This window comes from Columba livia, chromosome Z (assembly GCF_036013475.1).
Source record: "Columba livia isolate bColLiv1 breed racing homer chromosome Z, bColLiv1.pat.W.v2, whole genome shotgun sequence".
NCBI classification, from domain to species: Eukaryota; Metazoa; Chordata; class Aves; order Columbiformes; family Columbidae; genus Columba; species Columba livia.
Window position 1 is genome coordinate 2,313,703 of NC_088642.1, and position 23,380 is coordinate 2,337,082.

Below are 23,380 nucleotides of genomic sequence, written 5' to 3' on the forward strand. Positions count from 1 at the left end.
GCCCAGGCGGGGACAGCAGCGAGGTGACCAGGCTGCTGGCCGGCCCTTATCTCCTTCCTCCGCCTTATCAGCTTCCAGGAGGAATGGGATGGGGAACGGGCGCCCCAGCAGCGAGGCTGAAACGGAGCGGCCGATGAGGGCGGCTGATAACGGCGTTTCCTGGAGACCGAGCGCTTGGGCAAGGACTCCCAGAAACAGCTCCAGACAAAGCTGAGATGGGTGAGATTAGGGAAAATGAGACCCAAACCGCTCTGCAGCACTGGATTCTTCATCTGCCTGCAACAGCTGGTGCTGAGTTCCTGTCTGACACCTCGGGGGGAATCCAAGACCTGAGGACCGGGGATGACCCTGGGAGGCTGAGGAGGATGGGTGGTGCTGGTGGCCCAGGCTGCGGCTCCTGCAAACTGGGAGTGAATGGGGCATCTTGTGCACCTGAAGAAAGTCATGGCTGGAGAGCCTAAAAACACTTCGAGGCCCGTGGGGTGAGCAACGTGGGCCAAGATGTGGTAAATAACCCTCGAACGCCAGCACAGGGACAGTCCCTTGGGACCAGCGGTGCCAACACGGGAGGGATTTGCACTGGGACATCCCATCGCCGCATGTCCTCGTCCCATGTGGTAGGGTGCAAATCACCCCCAGGTGAGACCTTGGGCTGCTGCGGGGTTGGGGTCTGCACATCCATGGTGACAGCAAGGGACAGAGGCCACCGCTTGTCCTCCGGGGACCCCGGCTGAGCGCCCTGGGTGGAAAGCGCGATGGTGCCCTGTGGTCTGGGCTCCCGTCCAGGTTCGTCATGGGACTCCCAGCAAATCCCCTGGGGCAATCCGATCTCCGGGACGCCGAGCACCTATCCCTCCCTCCGGCATGCCGGGTTTTCCATGGTTTAAGGTGCCAAAGTTCATTGACGGTCCTGGCAGCTCGGGCACACCCACAGGCCAGCGCCACCCTTCGTGGGACCACGCAGGTCACCCAGCCAGGAGGAAAGAGAACACGGTGCAATGGGGATCAAACCACTTTGCACATTGGGAAAAAAAATAATAATTATTTAAAATAAAATCACCCTCGTGACACATCCTGTGTAAACACCAGAGGTTATATCACTGCTCGTAGATATTAAATGGTTTTATTTCACAGAGCAGTCAGACTTGATGATGAAACGCTGTCTGAAGCTTCACGGAGACAAATGACACATGTTTCCCAGTAGTCCTTGAATGGCTATCAAATGTGTCATAGTTAGGAGCCAGCCTGGAGGGACTTTTTCTCCAGTAGCTCCTATTCCAGGAAATGAGTCTGCCCTGTGCATTCCCTAAATTTGCCAGTGATCTAGGGAGGCATCTTTGTTAAAATTAGAAGGCCCATTTTGGTAAAGTTTCTACTAACTCTTGAGTAATTTAGGAGGTGAAATAACCACGCGGTGAGTCTCACATCTCTTCTGGGAAGAGGTGATGGACCTCGCTGGAAAACAGCTTGTCCAGGAGTGATGCCTCTTGTCCCTTTACATTCTTCCAGGGTTTTGATGTGAAACCCTCACGACCACATCCTTGAGCCCGGAGGGACCGTCACCCCCCGAGTGAGGTGCACAGCCCGTACGTGCTCTCTGCAGCACCACACACCGTCCCACTGGTGCCAGCATCTTGCACAACCCGCGGGGTCAGGGACGTGGAGCACCAGCTCCCATCTCCCCTGGTGCATGTCCAGGCGAGCAAATTAATCTCCACAATGGTGTAGCCACGTGAAAACTGAGGATTAATGATAGTGTTGGGTCCATCTGAGCTCCTTGGTGATGCTGGAATGTTGCCTGCAGGCCCAGCTGGTGGGCATGGGACAAAACTGTGCCAAAAAGTCCTTGAAGCATCCCCAGTGTGGTACGCACCAAAAACATTTCGGTTTCCCCATTTGCCTTCCCCATCCTGGGCTGGGCCAGACCCTGGGCTGAGCTTAGGGCAGCGCAGGGAAGGTTTGGTCAGCCCTGTGGCCCAAAATACCTGACATGAAATAAATGACCATGGCAGTATTTTGTCCACTACGTCACTGGAAACACTGCGAGAAGAGCCTTTCCAAGCAGATGAAGAAGTCAAACTCCAATGAAATCGCAGAAAGATCAAGTGAAAAAAATAATCCAGTGCCCCCCCATCTGGCCTCCCTCCCCATGAACTTTTTTGAACTTGGAAAAAACCAAAGCAAAACAGATCTGGGTTCAGCCTCAGTTCAAGTCATAGATAAAGTTCAACCTACTTCTAATTTTATCCCGATGGTTCCCACCAGAAAAGAGGCTTCGGCACGATGCCATGGGGTAAGTCAGCCCTGACCCTCACCCCTTCGCCAGCCCCCCGGGTGTCTCAAGAACCTCCTGCCCACCAGCTGCCACGTCCATGGTGGCCCAGGTGAAGCTGCACAGCTCATTCACTCCTGTGTATTCAGTATATATCCAGTAGATTTTTTTTTGGCACTGAGGGTGGTGAGAGCCTGTCCCAGGTTGGCCAGAGAGGTGGTGGATGAACCATCCCTGGAGACACCCCAGGCCAGGCTGGACGGGGCTCTGAGCAACCTGAGCTGGTGAAGATGTCCCTGCTCATGGCAGGGGGGGCACTGGGGAGCTGGGAAGGTCCCTTCAACACAAACCATTCTGTGATTCTATGATTGTAGAGTCCCTGCAACCTCCTCGCAGCATTTCCAGGGGTGACAACACTGTTGAGAGAGGTTCTCCTGCCCCTCTGCTCTGCCCTGGGGAGACCACACCTGGAATATTGTGTCCAGCTGTGGCCCCTCAGTTCCAGCAGGACAGGGAACTGCTGGAGAGAGTCCAGCGCAGCCACCAAGATGCTGGAGGGAGTGGAGCATCTCCCGTGTGAGGAAAGGCTGAGGGAGCTGGGGCTCTGGAGCTGGACAAGAGGACACTGAGGGGGGACTCATTCATGTTTACAGATATCTAAAGGGGGAGTGTCAGGAGGATGGAGCCAGGCTCTTCTCGGTGACAATGAATGATAGGACAAGGGGCAATGGGTACAAACTGGAACACAGGAGGTTCCACTTAAATTTGAGAAGCAACTTGTTCCTGGTGAGGGTGGCAGAGCCTGGCCCAGGCTGCCCAGGGAGGTTGTGGAGTCTCCTTCTGTGCAGACATTCCAACCCGCCTGGACACCTTGCTGTGTAACCTCATCTGGGTGTTCCTGCTCCATGGGGGGATTGCACTGGATGAGCTTGCCAGGGCCCTTCCAACCCCCGATATTCTGGGATCCTGTGAACACCACACACAGGTGGTGGCTCTTGCCAGTGGGATGCAAACCTGGCATGACCCAGCTGTAGTGCTCGTAGCATTCAAAAAGTATTAAAAAGGGAGAAAACCCTTGTACAAGGTGTTGAGAGTCTAAACTGGAAATTTAAGGACCAGGCATGGTCGCTTGTCCCCAGAAATGTGACTGCAGATGGGGACCAGCACAAGGACAGCTCATCATTTCCACATCCTGAGCTGTGGAAAGGGAGCAGACGTGGACAAACGTTGCAGCACGGAGCTGGAGAGGGGAAGGACCAAACACGGAGGGAGCAAAGGGAATTTTACATTACAGGACAGAGAGCAAATGGGGAAAAAATGGGTAAATTGGCTCAAAAATAAAACCTAAGCTGGGTTATTTGGGCTTAGACCACACCCAGGAGAGGAGTGAGACCCCCAGCACTGCTTTGAGAAGTGCTCACAGAAGCAACAGAAGTGTAATATTCTATAAAGAATGCATACAGGGGTATGTGTCCATGCAACGATCATAGAAAACCACTGGGGAGATGAGCACTTGCAACCTCCCCATGCAACACAATCCCTCTCCCAAATGCTTCATCGCCCTGAAAAAATAAGACCACATTTATCTTTAGGAAATCAGGACAAAAACTTGTTTTTGAACAAATACGCCACATTTTTTTGTGCTTTCAAAGAAGAGCAGCGCAGCCCTGAGAGCGAGGGTTTGATTTCTCGCACGGGTCGTAAAATCCAGCCCTGGGGACAGAAGTTACCTGAGCTGTAAAACAATCCGCGAACTGGATTTCACAACCTTTGTTGTGTTTCTTGCCCCAGAGCAATATTTTACTGTATTTGCCCTCAAACCAGTTTTTCATCAGACATGTGCAATTACCACCAGACAGGTATTTGGGAGCCCATCTCCCACCCTCGTGCTCTGTAGCTGTTGATTTATTGAATTTGGCCTTTTCTAGACTTGCCTTGAAAGCTGAATTTGAGCTCTTTTGGAGCTCAACATTTAAAAATAGCAAAAATTGTCATTTCAAAACTGATCTCTGAGCTTGAAAGGCGCTTTTCTTGCCCCAGCGTTCTGCTGGCTTTAACTACTGGGAGATGCGGTGTCGATTCTCTGTCCATGGGGGTGAGGGATGAGAAGAAAGGCCTGGAGGTTTCTGTAGGACTGAGGGTTGGGTTGGAAGTTTTTGGGAGGGTCAGGCCTCAACTATGGGCCCTGATTGCCCAGGAGAGTTTGCAGAGGACATAGTAGGGAAGGCCACCAGCATCCTGGCTGGTACCAGGACTGGTGTGGCCAGCAGGCCCAGGGCAGTGGCCATCCCTGTGCTGGGACCTGGGGAGGACAAACTGCAAGTCCTGGGGGCAGTTTTGGGTGCCAAGCAAGGCCTTGAGGTGCTGGAGCGAGTGGAGAGAAGGGAACGGAGCTGGGGAAGGGGCTGGAGCACAAGTGTGATGGGAGCAGCTGAGGGACCTGGGGGGTTCAGCTGGAGAACAGGAGCTGAGGGGACACAGGGACACAAAGAAACGGCCTCAAGTTGCACCAGGGGAGGTTGAGGTTGGATCTGGGGAACAATTTCTTCCCCAAAGGGCTGTGGGGCATTGGAACAGGCTGCCCAGGGCAGTGCTGGAGTCACCATCCCTGGAGGGGTTGAACAGATGTGGAGATGAGGTTCTCAGGGACATGGGGTGGTGCCAGTGTTAGGTTAATGGTCGGACTTGATGATCTTCATGGTCTTTTCCAGCCAAAATGATTCTATGATCCCGTGATTCTATTTGCAGCTCTGGGCCATGGCTGGACAGCACACAGGAGGATTTCTGCCTGCCCATGACAGGTCTCAGAACCACTGGGTTCTCCTTCTACTACTAGGGAGAAGTAAATGCTGATCAGGATTTGAGCTTGTCCCATGGACAAAACCATGCCAACGACTGTCACATTTGGCTGTGGTTGACACATGGGGCCTGGAGAACCCTCAGCTCAAATGATGTCTGACCATGGCACGTCAGGCTGATGTGGCTCATGACCCAGCTGTGCCCGGCATCCCGGCTCCTGCTCAGGGGGTTGCACATCTGATGTTGGATCTGCTAATAAAGCCCAGGCTCGGCCTGCCCAGGGAGGTGCTGGACTCGCCGTGCCTGGAGGTTTTTAAACTGAGATTGGCCATGGCACTTAGTGCCATGATCTAGTCAATGGACTGGAGTTGGACCAAGGGTTGGACTGGATGATCTCTGAGGTCTTTTCCAACCCAGTCGATTCTGTGATTCTGTGATTATGGTTCTTAAGGTAAGAGAGAGCTGCTCGTTCCCTGTCTCCACGCACAGGACACCAGAAGGAACATCTCTCTGGTGAATGCACGAAGCAAAAGCCAATGGGATTTATCTCACGGACCAGGAGAACCCACCGGTACCTCTGAACATCCTTCAAGTAAAACCCAGGCTCGGTTCTTCCTGTAGAAGGGTGGAAATGGCCTCCACAACCAGCCGTTTGGACTTCGCACAGGTCCTAGATGCCAGGAAATCCCATAGACCGCTTTCTCCACCTCTCACGCACATGCAGACACTCCAGGTCCTCAGTTGGCTGTAGCCACCACGTTTCCACTTGTTGCAAAGCCACCGATCTGCTCCAGAACCTGGTTTCTCCTCACAGTTCCATGACCAATGACCAACGTGGGGTCACAAGAGGCCTCTGTCCAGCTCCCACCCTATCTTGGCATGTTCATGTCATATATTTGGATGTCAAAGAATGACATGCATGGGGACAGGCATCAAAGGTTGTCGCGTTTCCCTCTGGCACATCTCGGAGAGGAGGCTGAAGCAAGCCCAGGACCACGCGGCACACGGTGGAGGTCATTGCTTCCATCAGACCTTCGCCACCTCCTGGCATCGCTTTTCCCAAAGTGGAAACTTTTCACGGGAAAGCTCGATGGGAAGTTATTGAAAAAGTCTGTGCTAATAAAGGCCAAACACTTTGTTTAAATGTTATTGCTACAGCAACATAACATACATCAAAATGAAATGCTTTGTTTGGTGAAGATCTAGGACAGAATGGAGTTTTGAAATCTCGGCATTTCTCTGGAGAGGGATTCTGCATTTTTTCCCCATTAATTCCATGGCACAGCTAGGACTGGTGGGAACTGGTTACACAGCTTTGATCCGGCACGGGATGAGGCATCAGCTTGGCATGCAACCCACCAAGGCTTTCCCCATCGTGATGCTGCAGCTCCAAGGGAGCGATGCCTTTGCACGGGGTAGAGGAAGCCAAACCTACCTAAAAAATCTCCATTTTGGTGGCTTGACCTGGGACCATCCATCCTTGAGACCCTGCGGTCGTCTTTAACAGCGAGGAGAACCAGAGCAACCCTCCAGGAGTCTGCATCCCTGGAAATGTTTAAATCATTACATTATAGTCCAAGAACGGGATTACTTTTTGCAGAAATCAATTCAGAGAAGTCCTGAGGAGTGGGACAGACATAAAGCTCAGCTCAGAAGTCACATTTATGTAGCTGCACAAGTCTCCGGCTTTCTAATTAGTGATCACAATGTAGGATCTAAAAGGATATAGGAGGCCATATAGTCCTGTAATGCGCATTATTGTTTTATTATCATTGTTCTTGTTGCACCCCTAGTAATAACCATTTAAGCTACGCTTCAGCTTGCACACACGGTAGGGATGCTGTGACATTAAGTGTGAACGTGCTTTGTCACTTAGGATTTATCTTTGTCATCTGTTTTGCCACCAGCACGAGCGCTTAAAAACTCTGTTTATTAGGCAGTATTAGAAGCGGAGCTGCTGGGAGAGACAAACATCTCGGCTATTTGCAGGTTTGCTGTGTTTCAGGAAAGCCAAGTGAACTTACTCCAATTCATGGTGTTTCTTTACTTGTTGCCAAGTTTTCAGCAGCCACGAGGAATTCCCAGAAATACCCCTGCGTCTTGAAAAGCTTCAGATCTGCGGCAATGCCCATCCATCTGCTCCAAAATGTTACGGTTATTGCAGGTTATTTACTCATTTACTGTACCTCGGTGGTCCCAGGGACCATCCTCTTGGCTTGGCTGCTCTCAGCCCAGCTCCAGTGTTGATGACTCTGAAGCTGGTCCAGATGCTCACAACCTTGACTTGGTGGAACAAGTCAAACTCCAGCTCCAGCACACCCTGGAGATGTAGGTTAGGGCAGTTGATGGGGACATTTAGGGATGGATCCTTGGACAAGGTGACTTTGGAGGAGAGATTTGGACGGTTTCATCCCTCATCTACCAGCAGTGATTTGTCCCACTTGCTGCACAACTTTCTTCCACCCGGTTGAGGAAGCAACAGAAATTATGGGAAGGACCCAGGAGTAATTAGGAGGACAAAACCAGTAAAAGGACAAAATCTATTGGGTCAGCTTTTCAGCGGCAGATGGCATGAACCAGTTTATTGTTTTTCCCTGTGCTATCATCAAAATAACATCTGGTGATTGTCTAAAGGACTAAACAGGAGGTTTATATGACATATTTCTAACTTACAGCCCTATGCAAACATCCTGGAATGACCACGTTGTCCATCACAAGACATTTTGCAGAGGCAATGGGCACTCTGCCCTCCATCCCCAGGACATGTTGGACAAACACCCCCAGGACAGGTGTTGGTGATGCTTTTGGACAGAAGGATGGACCAGGTGGTGCCCCACGTCACAAGTAACGCTGCCTGGTGGGTCACGTCACCAACCTTCAGTGTTGGTAGAGAAAAGATGAGGTGTGGGGACACCGTTGTCCCCTGGGCAGGGACGCAGCCCGAGTCTGCTGTGCTGGGGAGATACTGCAGAAATGGGCTTTTGGAGGCAAAAAACCCCATAACGAGTTATGAAAAAGGAAAGCAAACCTCATGGATCAACTCAGTTCCATTAAGGACACGGGTCACTCTCCACCACTTGACCTTGGCCATGTTTAATTTACCATCATGGATGTTGCTCATGATGGTCGAGACCTTGACTTGCAGGCAGAAGAGCAGAAAGAAACTGAGTTTTTTCGGCAGATTGAGTTAAATTCTCATCAAATGCTTCGCATGGACTTCAAGGTTGATGTCTGCCTTCTGGGTGATGCAGGAGGAGATGATCCTGAAAGCCAACAGCGCAAGTCAAGAAGGATCTAAGGAACCGAAGGCTCTTTCCTGAAGCAGGTACGGGGTTGCACGGAACATGGGGTGACTTGTACCTCATTTTAACACCTATTTATTTATGGCTTGAGCCCCCAGCGTGGATCCCTCTGCCACAGCCCCACCTCCTTCTGAGGTATTTATTTTGCGGCGAGCGCACGGTCACGTAGGGCATTTCGCAAGAATGTTTCTTCAAAAGCAGGAACCGGTTCACTTCCAATTTTCTGGCCGGAGCCCGATGACACAAAACACTGAACCCCGGTGACCTGCACAGTTTCCCGGGCCAACGCACGCACTCCAATTAGCCAAAAATTAACTGGCTTGGGCTGGGATCCTACCCAGCGCCAGAAGCAGAGGGAAGGATCGGTCCCGCAGCCACATTTCCAAGTAAACACCAATATGGATATATTTTTTCTCCCCTTTATATCTTTCATCTGACACAAGGTCTCTCGCAGACCAGCACACGTACCCACAAAGAGATGGGAAAACATCAAGCTTTAAACATTTATTACTCAGATGATGCATTTTTATAGCATACAGTGGGTCTGGATGTTCTATAAACAAAGACTGAATTGCCACAAAGAGTTATTATCTCCCTTGTTTTAACAGTCTCTGAAATGCTGAAAACAATGAATTTGTGTTTCCTCTAGTATGAATATCTAGTCTTTATTCTCCCCAAAACCTTTTTCCTTTTTTTTTTTAAATATTTTTTAAATTTTTTTTTTAAAGCACTTAGTTTAACAAATATGATTAAATTAAAAATGTAGCTTTTTTTTTTTTCTTCTTTTTTAAAATGTAAATAAATACATTAAAAAAAATAATAATGAATCGCTAGCATTCAACTCCATGTTCTGCAGGACACCGCAGCTCCCCTGGCTATCGACAGTGGACTTCGCAACCCTTAGTGTCATTTTTGCCTGAAAAAATACTGCAAGTATCACCGGGACCGGCTAATAACTAACACCAAGAAGAGCGAAATTAGTGTAAAGCCATAAAATACCCAGTGGGGAAATTAAAAAATTAAAAAACCAAACCTATTTAAGATTTTGAGAGACTTCCAAGTGAGGGATGCTATAAAAATAAGCATGAAAATAAATCATAAGTTATTCTGACAAGTTTTCCTTCAAAGCCATCAATCATGCCAAGAATAGATACTAATTAATCTCCATTGGGGGAAGAGGGGAACAAAGCAAATCGCTTACTTTTCCTTTTCTCCCTCTCTGCCCCCCATTTTCATTTCACCTCCATATATGAGACTTTTCCAAACAGGGGTGAAAACCCTCATGGGGAAACTGAGCAAGTTACTTTGTGAGTAGCAAAAAATCTTCAGTTTGGAAATAATTTCGCTGGGAATGGGGTGAATTAAACGCTTTGCGTCCAGGGGGGACCGGCGCAGAGCATTGCTCCCCTGTGGATGCTTCAGCCTTTACGCCACCCCCAGGTTTGGCCCCACACACGTTTGGCCCAAGGAGGAAATTTTCCCCCTTTGCTGATGGGGAAAATACATTAAAAGATATTAAAACCCCAAACAGATACTTTTATGGAACGGCAAAGATGAAATCTGGCTAATTTGGGGCGATGTAGCCGGTGGCTTTGCACCTTCAAAGATGCACAGTGTAGAGTTACACTCTTTGGCGACTGTTTCTAAAGAAAGTCGATTAAAAAAAAACAGAAGTCAAAAACAAAAGAAGAAAATACTCAATGAAACCCCAAAAACTTCCCAGCACTGCTCCCCATCAAATGACCTCATGGTACCTGTTTTCCCAAGATGGTACCATGGTTAATGATGCCATATGCTCACCGGCTTCCCACTGATGGGCTTCAGAAAGATACCATTGGCAGCATGTAATTTTTGGGAAAAAAAAATCAATTTTTGGTCAACGTTTTGATTTTTTTCATGTATCGATGGAGCGACTGACGTACCGAAGCAGTTAACGGCTGGATGAACGTACATTAATAGCAGAGACAAATGGCGAGACGTTAAAAAACAATGGGTTTCACATAAAAGTTCTTCGGTGGGAGAAATCCCAGATGTTGGGGGGAAAGTCATGGGCCAAGCCCAGTTGGGGGGACAACTGAATAAACCCTCATGGTTGGTAGGAATAGGGAAATGCTTAAGCAGAAATACTGCCACGGGGCTCACCCTTCGCCTCCGAACGCCTCCTGATGCACCGATGGGTGAAGAATTCACATTTTTTAGAAGGAAAAAGTCTCATCTTCTCTGGGTTTTTGTTTTTATCCTTCTTCTTTCACTACATCGCAAGAGCGAATTCTGTAGGTAGGGGAAGAGAGAAGTGGCGATGGGAGCCCTGGCACCCATCTGTCTCTGCCCCCCTTATAGAACTATTCTGTTCTTTATTTTAAAAAATAAAATTAAAGACAAAAGTGGATTTCAGGTCTTCTCCCAGAAGACCGACACTGCACCTAGGTGCGCTGTGATGGGTGTTAAATCCCCTTCTCTGCTCCCCGAGAAATCGGGGAAAGCCAAGAGCAACAGGCACAAACCTGAGCCTTGTAACACTGATGGGCTTTGCTGCCTTAATTAAGTTCAGCTGCTCGTTAATACTTTCAAACCCCATTGCTGCTAATGAAGCCGACCCAGCACAAGGTGCTGTCACCATGTGAAGCTCCTGGGCTTGAATCCATGAAGCAGAAATCAAGTTTTTCTGACACATCCACCAATAACTTTGCCGCTTGCTGGGCAGACAGAAAAATTCAAGCTCCTGTTTCCAGCTCTCGCCTTTTGCTCCGCGTGTGGACAAGAAAACAGATGAAAATTCAAATAATGTTGAACCGTGGCATCAGGACTCTCCCCTTCTGCAACGCATTTTATGCTGAAAATTTCTGCCCTTTTAAATTTTGCAACAAAAGCTTCCTCCCCATCGCAGACAGACCAACACATTCATAAGGCACCCGAGAACATACTGCACATCCAAAGAGGTCAGGGTGAAATCTCGCTTCTCTACAATCTACCAGAAATTCAGTGTTTTGCTTGGAAAAAATGGGTTTGAGCTGCTGAGTTCAGACCCAGCCTGCTCGGTCTGGGGTCTGTGTGAGCTGGCACCACGGTGTGAGTTATCTTCTTACACCAGGAAAGGAAAATAAATTGAATATTGGGAAGCAAAACAGGATGGGCTGCCGGCATCATGCTTTCCTTGGCTTCTCTTCCACTGCGCCAGTGGGATGGGGCAGCTCAAATCCCCGTGAGGCTTCACTGAAATAAGCACCTGATGTGATTTAATAAGTCAAAGCATCACTAGACAAGCAAATAAGGAGACCACCAAGACTTGTTGACGATCTGGGGAGTGATGCAATGCTGTGGTGTGTCAGTCCATTCCAGCGTCCTCATTCTCTGGGCATCTCCTCACCCAGGTGGCATCTCGCCGTCATCCCCCTCTGCCTCAGGATGCTCCAGCACAGAGATACATGGGGATCCCCGGGCAAACTGTCCTCCTCTGAACACATCGCCCATCCCTCCAGGACACAGCGACACTTAAACCAACCTTGGGGCAGATCCACTCCCGTCCACCACACACCCAGAAACACTGGCGAGCAAATTCACCTAGTTCGAAGCCAGGCTCAAAAACCTCTATTTTTGGCTTTTCTTATTTTTCCTCCTTTTTTCCGCTATTCACACCTTGTCTTTCCCAGTCTCCAAAGAACATCAAACCTTCATTACTCCCTCGCCCTGTACACCATTAGGCCTGACTCTTAACAGGCCTGGATTTAAATGTATAATTACAACCAGGACATTAATTACAATAAAGCACTCCTTCAATGGAAACAAACAAACAAAAAAATAACATTATGAAATGGGCTATAGTGGCTGAGGGATAACGGTGAATTTAACAGCAAGAGCTGCAGAATCCCCTGGTTTTTAGAGCTCCCAGCTCAGAGGACACGTTTCTCAGTCCATCGAGGAGGTCACTAGCAAGACGACGGTGGCGACGTTACTTCTACAAGTGGCTTTTGGACTCCTGGAAAATACTCCTCCTGCTTCAGCATCTTCACGTAAACGGTTATCAGCTCGCGGGAAGGTGTTGCCTTCCCCGTCTCCGAGCTGCTCGCAATTGTCCGTTCAACGAGAACAACAAAACAGGAAGAAAATACAAACGCCCGAGAAAAAAGAAAACCCAGTGCAAATCAGAAAGCTATCCCCGCTCTCCCGCCCGCTGCTGAAGGGCTGGCGGGGAGGGGAGGGACACACAGAAAGTCGAAGACAAGAGGAAAGGCTGAGGGGGGGGATAAAACCTAACGCAAGCCCCCGCTCGACAAAAGCCATCAATTATGAGCATCTGGTGTCGTGTGTGTCTGGCTTTGTCCTCCCGAGACATCTGCTGCCTGCTGTCTCCTGCCAGTTGGCCGGGGCAAGGCAGGAGGACGGCGTGAAAACAATACCAGCCCCTACTTGGATTATTCTCCATCTTCTTAACAATAACCCGGCAGGATGCGTTGCTGCCGCTTGAGCAATGAGTTCAGAAGAAACAAAAAGAAACACCCCCTAGAACAAAAACCACGGCGGGGAAGAAGAGGGGTGGCACTTGGCGACGTGGCTGAAAAAAAGAAACATGCTTCTCCCTCCCCACCCCACGAACGGATTCTCGAGCATGCTGGGGTTTGGTCTTGCTGGGGGGATTGAAATGGGAAAAGCTCTTGCTGGATCCCCATCAAAGTGTTTGTGTCTTCTCCTCGGCCCTTCCCACCCCACCTTGCCGTGCCCCTCAGGCCGTCAGTTTCTGGATGGTTTTGTTGTAGTACTGCGTGATGGTGGGCGTCAGGGGGTTCCAGTTGTTGGCGTGCAGCTCGATGACCTCCAGCAGCAGGGAGCGCGTCAGCATGGACTCGGAGGGACACAGCATCTTGTCGCGGGCTATCGCCAGCAGCTCCGTCATCATCTCGGGCAGCTGCTCCTCCAGCAGCCGGCCGGTGCTCTGCAGCTGTCAGGAGAAGACGGAGTCAACCATGACATAATGATCCTTACAGGTCTCTTCCAACTTGATTCTGTAATTTTATGATATTAAAACACCCCGCTGGCTTTTACAGGTGCCCTCCAGATGCATCCAGAGGGTAGCGGGCAATGGCTCAGTGGCTGGATGGACACTGGTGACAAGCACTGTCCCTCAGGAGTCCATACTGGGACCAGTACTAATTAATATCTTAATCAGTGACATAGACATAGGGATTGAGTGCACTCTCAGCAAGCTTGCAGATGACACCAGGCTGAGTGGTGCAGCTGACATGTCTGAGGGACAGGATGGCATCCACAGGGACTTGGACGTCATCCAGAGGGACCTGGACAAGCTTGAGAAGTGGGACCACATGAACCTCATGAAGTTAAACAAGGCCAAGAGCAGGGTCCTGCACCTGGGTCTGTTTGACCCCTGGTATCAGCACAGGCTGGGGGTGAAGGGATGGAGAGCAGACCCCAGGAGAAGGACTTGGGGGTGCTGGGGGATGAGAGATGGGACATGAGCCGGCAATGTGCGCTTGCAGCCCAGAAACCAATTGTGTCTTGGGCTGCATCACCAGGAGCGTGGGCAGCAGGTCAGGGAGGGGATTCTGCCCCACTAAAAGAGGGGAGATTCAGGCTGGACATGAGGAAGAAATTGTTGGCCCTGAGGGTGGTGAGAGCCTGTCCCAGGTTGGCCAGAGAGGTGGTGGATGAACCATCCCTGGAGACATCCCAGGCCAGGCTGGACGGGGCTCTGAGCAACCTGAGCTGGTGAAGATGTCCCTGCTCATGGCAGGGGGGGCACTGGGGGAGCTGGGAAGGTCCCTTCAACACAAACCGTTCTGTGATTCTACAATTCCATCCCTATGACTCTCCCTGCTCGGTGTGGCAGGGCGAACACATGGGGTAAAGGCGTCGTGGCTTTTGAAAACCAAAACCACCCAGCAGCAGACTCCAAGAGCCGAAGATGAAGGGCGAGGTTTTCAAAAGCATCCGTGCCGGGCTGCTGGAGGAGCGAATGGTTCGGCTCCCACTGACTTCAAAGGTGGCAACGCTGGATTGCTTTTGAAAACAAAACAAAACAAAACAAAAAACCCACCTAAAAAAATCATGTTATTGTCAAAACAAAGTGCAGGCTGTGATGTGGTATTGCTGCCTTCTACCTGGCCCTTCATTTACGCGCTGATTCACCACTGTCAGTGACTCCCTGTCATTAATTGCAATCAGCAGAGGCCTCTTGTATGCATAACAAATCCTGCCCTGCCGAGATCTGCATTTACACCCGTCGTCCCGCTTCTCTGAGGACAGCCCAGGGTTTTTTTAATGTGATTACTCTTTGGAGAGTCTCCATGGAGCAGCATAAGGACCGGGTGGTCCCACAGAGGAGAAGGCCCAAGCTTGGAGGGGACAGCAGTGAGTCCATCATCATGGAAGCTCATAGGACCTGAACACTGAGCTCCCCGGAGGCCTAACTTTTAAAATTCAACCTCTCCTCCTCGGCTGCCTGTCACTTTGCTGAATTTTAACCATTCAGGCTGCTATTTCAACCACTCTCTGCAAGGAAGGCATCTGTCCCCACAGGCCAATTGCTTCCTAAAAGCGAAGCTAATGAAACTCCGCTCTATTTGCAGCAGTGTTTGTCTGCAAAGCTGCTGCTGAGCACAGCAAGCCTCTCCCTGTCAGCCAAGGGGCAGTTTTTGCTGCAATACAGAGGTTTTTTGTGCTTAAAAAATAAACACATGGCGAGATTTGAAGGAACCAGGATGGTATAATTTTGGGATGGGACCCCAGCTACCAAACCTTTTGCATCCATTTACATCCATCAAAAGTCCAGTGATAGAGTCTCAAGGGACATCTCTTATCTCATGGTGATGTCATTCATCTACTCTGCATGGCCTGTAGTGACAGGACAAGGGGTGATGGGTTTAAACTAAAGGAGGGAGATTCAGGCTGGACATGAGGAAGGAATTGTTGTCCCTGAGGGTGGTGAGAGCCTGTCCCAGGTTGGGCAGAGAGGTGGTGGATGAACCATCCCTGGAGACATCCCAGGCCAGGCTGGACGGGGCTCTGAGCAACCTGAGCTGGTGAAGATGTCCCTGCCCATGGCAGGGGGGGCACTGGGGGAGCTGGGAAGGTCCCTGCAACACAAACTGTCCTATGATTCCAGAGGGAAAGAGGCAGCAAGGCTGACTGGGTTCGGAAACACCTAAGAGCTGCTTGAGATGTGTGTAGCCAAGGACCGAAGGGACAAAGCCGTGAGGACCGGGATGGGTGGTGCAGGTGCTCTCCTACCTCCATGGAGCAGCAGAGCACAGCGTCTTCCTTCACATCCTGAGATTGCAATAACTGCAAAGGAGAGAAGAGAGCAGCAGTGAGAAATGCGTCACCTCCGCCTCCCGTGTGACTTTCCTTCCATCTCTACACCCAGCTTGGCTTTTGCCACTTCCAGGAGCAAAGGACAGAAAATAAGAAAGAGGTGGGGAAAGTGATCGCCAACACAAAAAATTAACAGTGACAAAATGCAGAGAATTTAGACTAACAGCTTTCAAAATAAATTTTATTTGGGTTACACTGCCTTTTTTTTTAAAATCCCACAGCAGACAATGAGAAAATGTGACTAAATATTATTACAACTGTCAAGGACAACATCGGAGCGGCTGTTTGGAAGGGAAGAGCTCTGTCCAAGAGGCAGCCACCCACTACCACCTTCTCCATCCCCATGGGGACACTTCAACCAGCCACAAAATTACCCGATGGGGAAGCGCTACAGCCAAGACACCGTAATTAACACGGCTCCTTCTAGACTGATTATATAGTGGTGCGAACGCAAGGGGTTGCAGCGAAACTACGGTGTCTGAGGTGCAGCGACTCCAACCCCATCATGAACTTTGCATCCCAAACCTGAGCTTGGAAGCACGAGGAGTTTCCACAAGAGACCCAGAATGTTGTTGTGATGGGGAAGGAAGATGCTTGTCCCTCTTGGTTCAGACTTGGGACACGCTCTACCTGATGATGGCAAAGTGTAGGAGCTCAGCAAGTCCCACCCCCAAAAACCACACGCAAAGAGCCTTGAAAATGGATCAAAAATTCACATTTTTCTTTGTTTTCATCTTCATGACTTCGTCACGCACACAAAGGCGCCGTTTCAGGTAACCGCAAGAAAAAGCATGGTTGTTCTAGTTGTTTTTTCCAAGTAGATAATAGTACTGAGGCTCTCAATCAGCCAAGAAAGCGAGCGGGAACACTATGAAAAACAGTGTACCGTGGGGAGGCTGATAAAATTACAAGCGCTGGCAGTGCCTGAAGCTACAGCCGCCTCCACTCCATCACCTTGGGTTGAACGAGCCCCGAGCTAATCTCTGCACACACAGCGGATCTGAGCGAATGCACTAAACACCGAGAAAAAAGGAGAAAAATTAGGAAAAAGTGGCTTCATTAGTATCTGAAATTAATCAGGGAAAGGCAAACTTCAGGAAAGCGTTTGGACTAATTAAAGCTGCCTGTCTAAAAATTGCTCAGCGTAACTAAATGTGCTCCAAAGTCACGTCCCTTAGTTAAAATCTCAATTCTGATTCTTGGCCTTATCATCTCTCTGTCTCACTCTCTTTTTCTTCATGTTTCCTTTATAAATAAACGCCTTATTTGTTTACCAGCCCCACAACTGCTGGAAAAATAGCTAGAGAAAACTAGAACCATCATTCCTCTCGAAGTTTTGTTTTCACCTTGTCTTGTTTTCAGCAGCCAACAGCTTGTTTGCGTTGAAAATGATGTTTACAGCATCTTGAGGAGCTTGTGGTCCATTGTTTTTTATCTCGCATTAGCCAAAGGTTCAGACAGGGTTTTGGAGACATGCAACAGCTCCACCACCATCCCCGCCAGTTTATCTTTCTGCTGAGTTGTTTGGAAAACGTTAGTTAAGCCCAAGCTGCATGGTCTGAGATAAGTTCTCACAAACAGTTTGCAGATTCTTTGTAAAAAAGCCCCATGAGATTATTTCAAACCAAACAACAAGGAAAAAAAAAATATAAATTAGGGACAAATATAAACAGGCAGGAGTCCAAAAATTCACTCCTGGGGTATCTAGATGGTGAGCATGGCATGAAGCAGGGCAGCAAATTAAATACATATTCATCTTTCTGATTCTTTAGTAATGAATATAACATAGAAGTGAAAGAAAAGTGGAGTTAGGACTGATTAAGAAGGATCAGTGGTGTCCCAGTTCCAGCCCTTCCCACCTGCAGAGCTGGGACACACTTCCCTACCTCGAAAGTTGGTTGTGAGGATGAAAATGTCACTTGTCAAGTGTCTGGATATTTGGCTAATGAGCAATAGTCTTATCTATGATGAAACAGAGACTACATCCTGCCGCAGTTCTTGGGCAGGCACCTTCTACCTTCATGGCACTCTCCTGGAGCTCATCCCATATGACTTGGCTGAACAAGGAGAACGCATGGGCTACATTTTGTCCATCAGGGCACCATGTGCTCCATCTCATTCACTGAAGCACCACATGTTCCACACTGTCCATCCAAGCACCACGTGCTCCACTGAGACACCATGTGCCACACTTCATTCATACAAGTACCATGTGCTCCACTGGTTCACCGAGGCCCCATGTACTCCACCTCATCCATCCAGGCACCATGTGCTCCACCTTGTCCATCCAGGCATGATATGCCCCACCTCGTCCATCCAAGCACCATGTGCTCCACTGCTTCATTGACACACCATGTACTTCACCTCATCAACTGAGGCACAATGTGTTCCACCTCATCCACCCAAGTAGCACGTGCTCCACTGCTTCATCAAGCACCACGTGCTCCTCCTCATCTATCCAAGCACCACGTGCTCCTCTGCTCCATCGAGCCACCATATGCTTCCCCACATCCATCTAGGTGCCATATGCTCCAAATTGTCCACTGAGGCACCATGTGCTTCCCCTTGTCCATCCAGGCACCATGTGCTTCACCTCTTCCATCCAAGAACCACGTGCTCCACCTCATCCATCCAAGTGCCACATGCTTCACTGCTTCATCAAAACCCCACGTGCTCCACCTCATCCATCCAAGTGCCATGTGCTCCACTGATTCATCAAGACCCCATGTGCTCCACCTCATCCATCCAAGCACCACCACGTGCTCCACCTCATCTGTTCAGGCATCACGTGCTCCACTGCTTCATTGAGGCACCAAGAGACACCGTTCCCAAGGGTCACAGTCCAACCTCTGCCTGTGATACGTGGGTTGAGGAGGCCCACAACCTGCCCACCAAAGCCAGGCACAGCCCTGCGCAGCAGACTGGGGCCCAGCATGTGGATCTGCTGGTGCTCTGTGAACCAGTCCATGCCGACAGATGATCGTCAGCCACCTGCATCAGTGCAGTGGTCTGAATCCAGGAGGATCAGGAAGATGTCACTGTTTCTCTGCATCTTCTTGGTCATAACTATGTTTCTAGCATGTTGGAAGGGGGTTCTGGAGCTTCCCTGGGCTGTAGGCACCAGAGATCTGCTGCTGGAGGACATCAAGAAGCCCAGTTTGCTCTCCCTAACACGGCACGGGCTGCCGAAGGCAGACAGCAAAGGTGGCACTTGCAAGGACCGTGCTGCCCAGAGTCCTGCCATCCGTGTCCTCACCCACTGAGCAAGTCTTGCACCCATTTCTCAAAGGGTGCTTTGTCCCCAACCAAGCCCCCCAAGCACCTAAGGGCGGGTGCTTCAGCAGGAGCACAGCGTTTTCCAAAGCTCCTTGATCCCCCTTGTGTCAGCCCTGCAAGAAAAAATGGTTCAAACACTTCAAGACCTCCAGGGAAGTCACAACCACAAAGCGATGGCACTTGCGTGACCATAAACCCAAACCCAACCGATCGCGTTCATCTTTTGCAGTCTAATTCATATTTACGTAAAATATTTTAACGCAAACACGCTATGCCCATTAAATTACCACTCCCACCTTGGAATTATTATTTATTTAACTATTTATAACCACTCCTCCTTGCTCCGTGTGTCTGCCCCAAATCCCACCGCGGGCACCGTCCCATCCCTCTCCACCAGGTTCCCACACACTTCAAACCGGCTGCTGAACGTGGACGAGGGAGTGGAAAAAGAAAGAAGCGTGAGGCAGACAAAGGTGAGCTGAGCCTCACATGCTTTTTGGTTTAACCCGTAATCATCCCCCGGAGGCTGGGGTTGTCTGAGAGAAAATAAAAAGCCTTCTTCCCTTTGCTCTCCAGCCGGTTTCCCCCGTATCGGGCGAAGGCAGGCGAGGAAAGCAGCAGTTCCTGCTGGAAAGCAGACAAAGAGTCTGCTCAATTTCCTAAGAGAGGCGGCTGCACGCCAGAATCTGCCCGGCCACTCATAAAATACCCAACCGCGGTTGCGAAAGGGCTGCTCGCTTTTGTTTCTGGGGCTGGAACAGCGGCTTTGCAGACCGGTGGGAGACACTGGGCTCCTCCTCCTCTAAATTTCTGTGTTCTCTTGAGAGATGGGGCGCTGGGCGAGGGCCCCTGTGAGGTCAGCATGCCTGGGGGGGTTCCGGGGGCTTAATATTTTTATAAGAAATCCAAAATAACTTGTAGCGCCTGCCTCTGGAAGTGGGGGAGATGCAGTGCCTGGAAGGGTGGCTCTGGAGTGCAACTGCTTTCCATGGGATGCTACTGGGACCAGTCTCCCCCAGCTTCCATGGCCTTAAAAACTGCTCTTTACATCTTTATAGAGCATCATAAACCCCATGGGGTGGGCATGCAATGGTGATTGAGAGGGCAAAGAAGCCCCAAAACTGCAGTGGTGCAGACCACTAGGAGCAAAACAGAGAGATGGGATTCACGTACCCACAAATATTTGGTTTATTATCTGCTTTTGGAGATCACCTGGGCTGCTGAGAAGCTCAAGTGCTTACTTGGTACTCTCAGGGCTGCCCACACCATGAGCAGGACCACAGAACCTGCCCCGCCATCCCTTATTACCAAACCACGCAGGTTTATTTGTGTTCTTACAATTCTCCCTGGGAGATGGAGTGGAAGCAGCCCAACGTGTACATTACCCTTTCCAGCTGCAACGATATTTCCCCTGCAAGGCACAGGACTAATTATTGTGTACGATATCGCTTGCAAAATGACACACAAACAACGCTTGCCACAAACTACCCCTTTGCACACAGTGTCTTCTGATGCTTGGGTGATGACTCTGGTGTGAAAGCACGGAAAGCTTGAAAATATCCACCCATGGAGAGGCTGGGATGTCTTTGAGACTCAGCAAAAGCTGGACTGGTTGTAGCCCATGTGCCGCTTGCCCCGGGTCCGTGATGGGCATCTCAGGTTGATCTATCCAGGTAGGAACACGTGTGGACATCTAAACAGCCTCAGGTGTGAAGCTCCAGCCTCGCAACTGCCCTGCGGTCCCTGCCCACAGGTCTGCTTTTCATCTGACGTGTAGGTCACAAGGCGGTGCCCGTTGGTATTCACCCCGGGGAGAGTGGAGCACAACCGCAGAGGAACCAACGCGCTGCAAACACAGCATCCCGGTGTAGCAGCCAGCTCGCCAGTGTGAAACAAGGAAGCGGGCGAAAGCGGAGACACATTTTGATTAGGAACAAGTCAAAAAAACAGTCACTTGAGCCACTTGGAGCTTAAGCAGAATGAACTTGAGCTTGAAAGGGTGCAGGAGAGATGGTGCTTCGCAGTCCCATAGGAGCCCTTGGGAAGGGCCAGGGTGGACTTTGTCCTCAAAATGATGCATATGGTCCAGCTCTGCGTTCTGCGTTGTCATGGAGACCTCCTTATAAAGGGGCTTAGAAGAAAGTTGAGCAGGGCCTGTTGTGATAGGACAAGGGGTGATGGTTTTAAACTAAAGGAGGGAGATTCAGGCTGAACATGAGGAAGAAATTGTTGCCCTGAGGGTGGTGAGAGCCTGTCCCAGGTTGGGCAGAGAGGTGGTGGATGAACCATCCCTGGAGACATCCCAGGCTGGACGGGGCTCTGAGCAACCTGAGCTGGTGAAGATGTCCCTGCTCATGGCAGGGGTGGCACTGGGGGAGCTGGGAAGGTCCCTGCAACGCAAACCATTCAATGATTCTAAGGTTCTCTGGTCATCCTTCTGGGAGCACAAGCCAGTTCTGCTGCACTTCACAGGCTCTCCTCAGAAATACCTAAATAGCAATTTTCTGCTTTTTCAGTGGCCCCTCATCGACCTCCTGCCACACGCGTTCAAGGGAGATGCCAGAGATAAGATCCATGGGGTTGCTCGGCTGCTCGGCATGGGGAGAGTCACGCACCTCTTGGAGCTCCAAGCAATTGCTACAACTCCACTTTTCTTAATGTCACAAGGCACCAGGTGGTGAAAACACCCAAGACTGAGGAAAATGCCAAGTACAAACAAAGGTGTGGGGGATAATTACCAAACACTCCACCGGCAAGGCCAGTTGCAGGATTTCTGCAGTCTGCTCCCATTACAAGTATCAGCTCCTCAACCCAGGACATGAGAAGGTCAGTTGGCCTGATCCTGTAGCCACCAGCAACCTGGGCCAGTGACACCCTCTATAAAGGGTACAAAGTTTGGACATACCCTGGGAACCAGGGAAATCAGGTGAAACCTTCCCCTAGAGAAGACGCAAACGAGCACTTGGAAACAGAAGCCCTTTAGAAGTTCACAGGCATCTCTTTCACTCACGCATTTAATGATGAGGTTGCCCAAACACAAAGTTTTGGGGCAAACCTTTCCCTTATGGAGCTGTCTGTTCTCATCTCTGAGTAAGGGACAGGCTTTTTTGAGCTCTGAAAACCCGACGGAGCTGGGAGAGGCACATTGCGTTGAGCCACATCCACTAGCAATGGTGCTTCTCTCAACATTGCCTTCTGCTTGTGCCTTTCTGGAGATCTGCTGACATCTTCAACCCCATTGAGGATGTACAATGTGCCACCAACCCATGCATCTCATGGAGGGGTCCCTCTTCCCAGTTATCTGACTGCGGTGGCCTGTTTAGGGATTTGGTTTAGTTACAGCATTGGGTTAATGGTTGGACTCGATGATCTTGAGGGTCTTTTCCAACCAAAATGATCCTATGATGATAGTAACTCAAACTGCTCTATCAGGAAGAAGCCACCAACATGAGTCACTGCTGGTCCCACATGGAGGTGGCGCAAGGTGGGAAGGAGCTCCCCAGTGTATTTTGGACAACATGAAGGAGTTTGTTCGGTAGCAGCTGCTCCTTTTGCAGTGATGTGCTGCTCTCAGCTGAGGAAGAGACTTCTATTCTATTACCCAACCAGGACTCCCTGGGAGGGTGGTAGGAAGAGATTAGATTGTTTACAGCATCGAATAAACCAAAATGTTGGTTATCCTCCTCGTCAGGCTCCTGAGGAATTCAGAGATATTTAACAGCGAATGGAATTAAGGCCAGAGGAACAAAACCTCATACTCAGTTGTGGGAAACTCCTCCCACTCCTTTCCACTGTAGAAAAGGGAAACCATGAAACATGACTCCCTCTCCCCGGATTTGGAACAGCAGAAGGGATTCCTGCGAAGATGGAAACCATTAAGAGGCAATTACTGGAGACAATGATGAAGAAAATCTGGTCACTCGTCAACTCAGACGCTGCAATCCAACAGTAGCTTGGTAGTTATACAACCCCTGGCTGGAGGTGGACCTTCAGGACCTGAAGGTGGGTGAGACAGACGGACAGAGCCACCCAGTCTGCGCTCACAGGGCGACCAAGCCACCCAGACGGCCGCTTCATCCTGCCTGGCTGAAGCCATAATAACCCTGGGAGAGAGAGGAGGATGTGATCTCATCCCAAGGGTCCCGAGGAGAAGACAAAAGATGGAAAGAACCAGCGGCGAGACCATCGCGCTTGATTGCGACGGGCTCCACCCTGGCTCTCCGGACGCTCTCGGGCTTTCCTGGCTCAGTGGAGAGAAGGCAACGGCAGGGAGACGCAAATACTTGTGTTTACATCCCATTGAAAAGAGTTTTTGGGAACTAACAATGCCTGGTAGGGAGGGCGAAGGAGAAAAACAAAGCCACGCGAGGAGGAGGGACCATCCTGTGAGATGGTATCTAAGCTT

At 50.0% G+C, this 23,380-nt stretch overlaps 1 protein-coding gene across 10 annotated transcripts in view; it reads right to left on the minus strand.

Moving 5' to 3' along the window:
- Positions 1 to 8,862: 8,862 nt before the first annotated feature.
- Positions 8,863 to 23,380, minus strand: part of CTIF (cap binding complex dependent translation initiation factor) — a 152,333-nt gene continuing 137,815 nt past the window's right edge. For 7 of the 10 annotated variants that reach the window (XM_065046832.1, XM_065046835.1, XM_065046834.1 and 4 more), the window contains 2 exons: positions 15,616 to 15,669; positions 8,863 to 13,309 (listed from right to left, as the gene is read on the minus strand). In XM_065046832.1, coding sequence (XP_064902904.1) covers positions 13,094 to 13,309; positions 15,616 to 15,669 — 270 coding nt within the window. In that variant the 3' untranslated portion in view covers positions 8,863 to 13,093. Of the gene's footprint in view, positions 13,310 to 15,615; positions 15,670 to 15,863; positions 16,713 to 20,145; positions 21,130 to 21,255; positions 22,833 to 23,380 lie in introns of those variants that run through there. The other 3 variants (XM_065046840.1, XM_065046841.1, XM_065046838.1) reach the window with 3 other exon arrangements.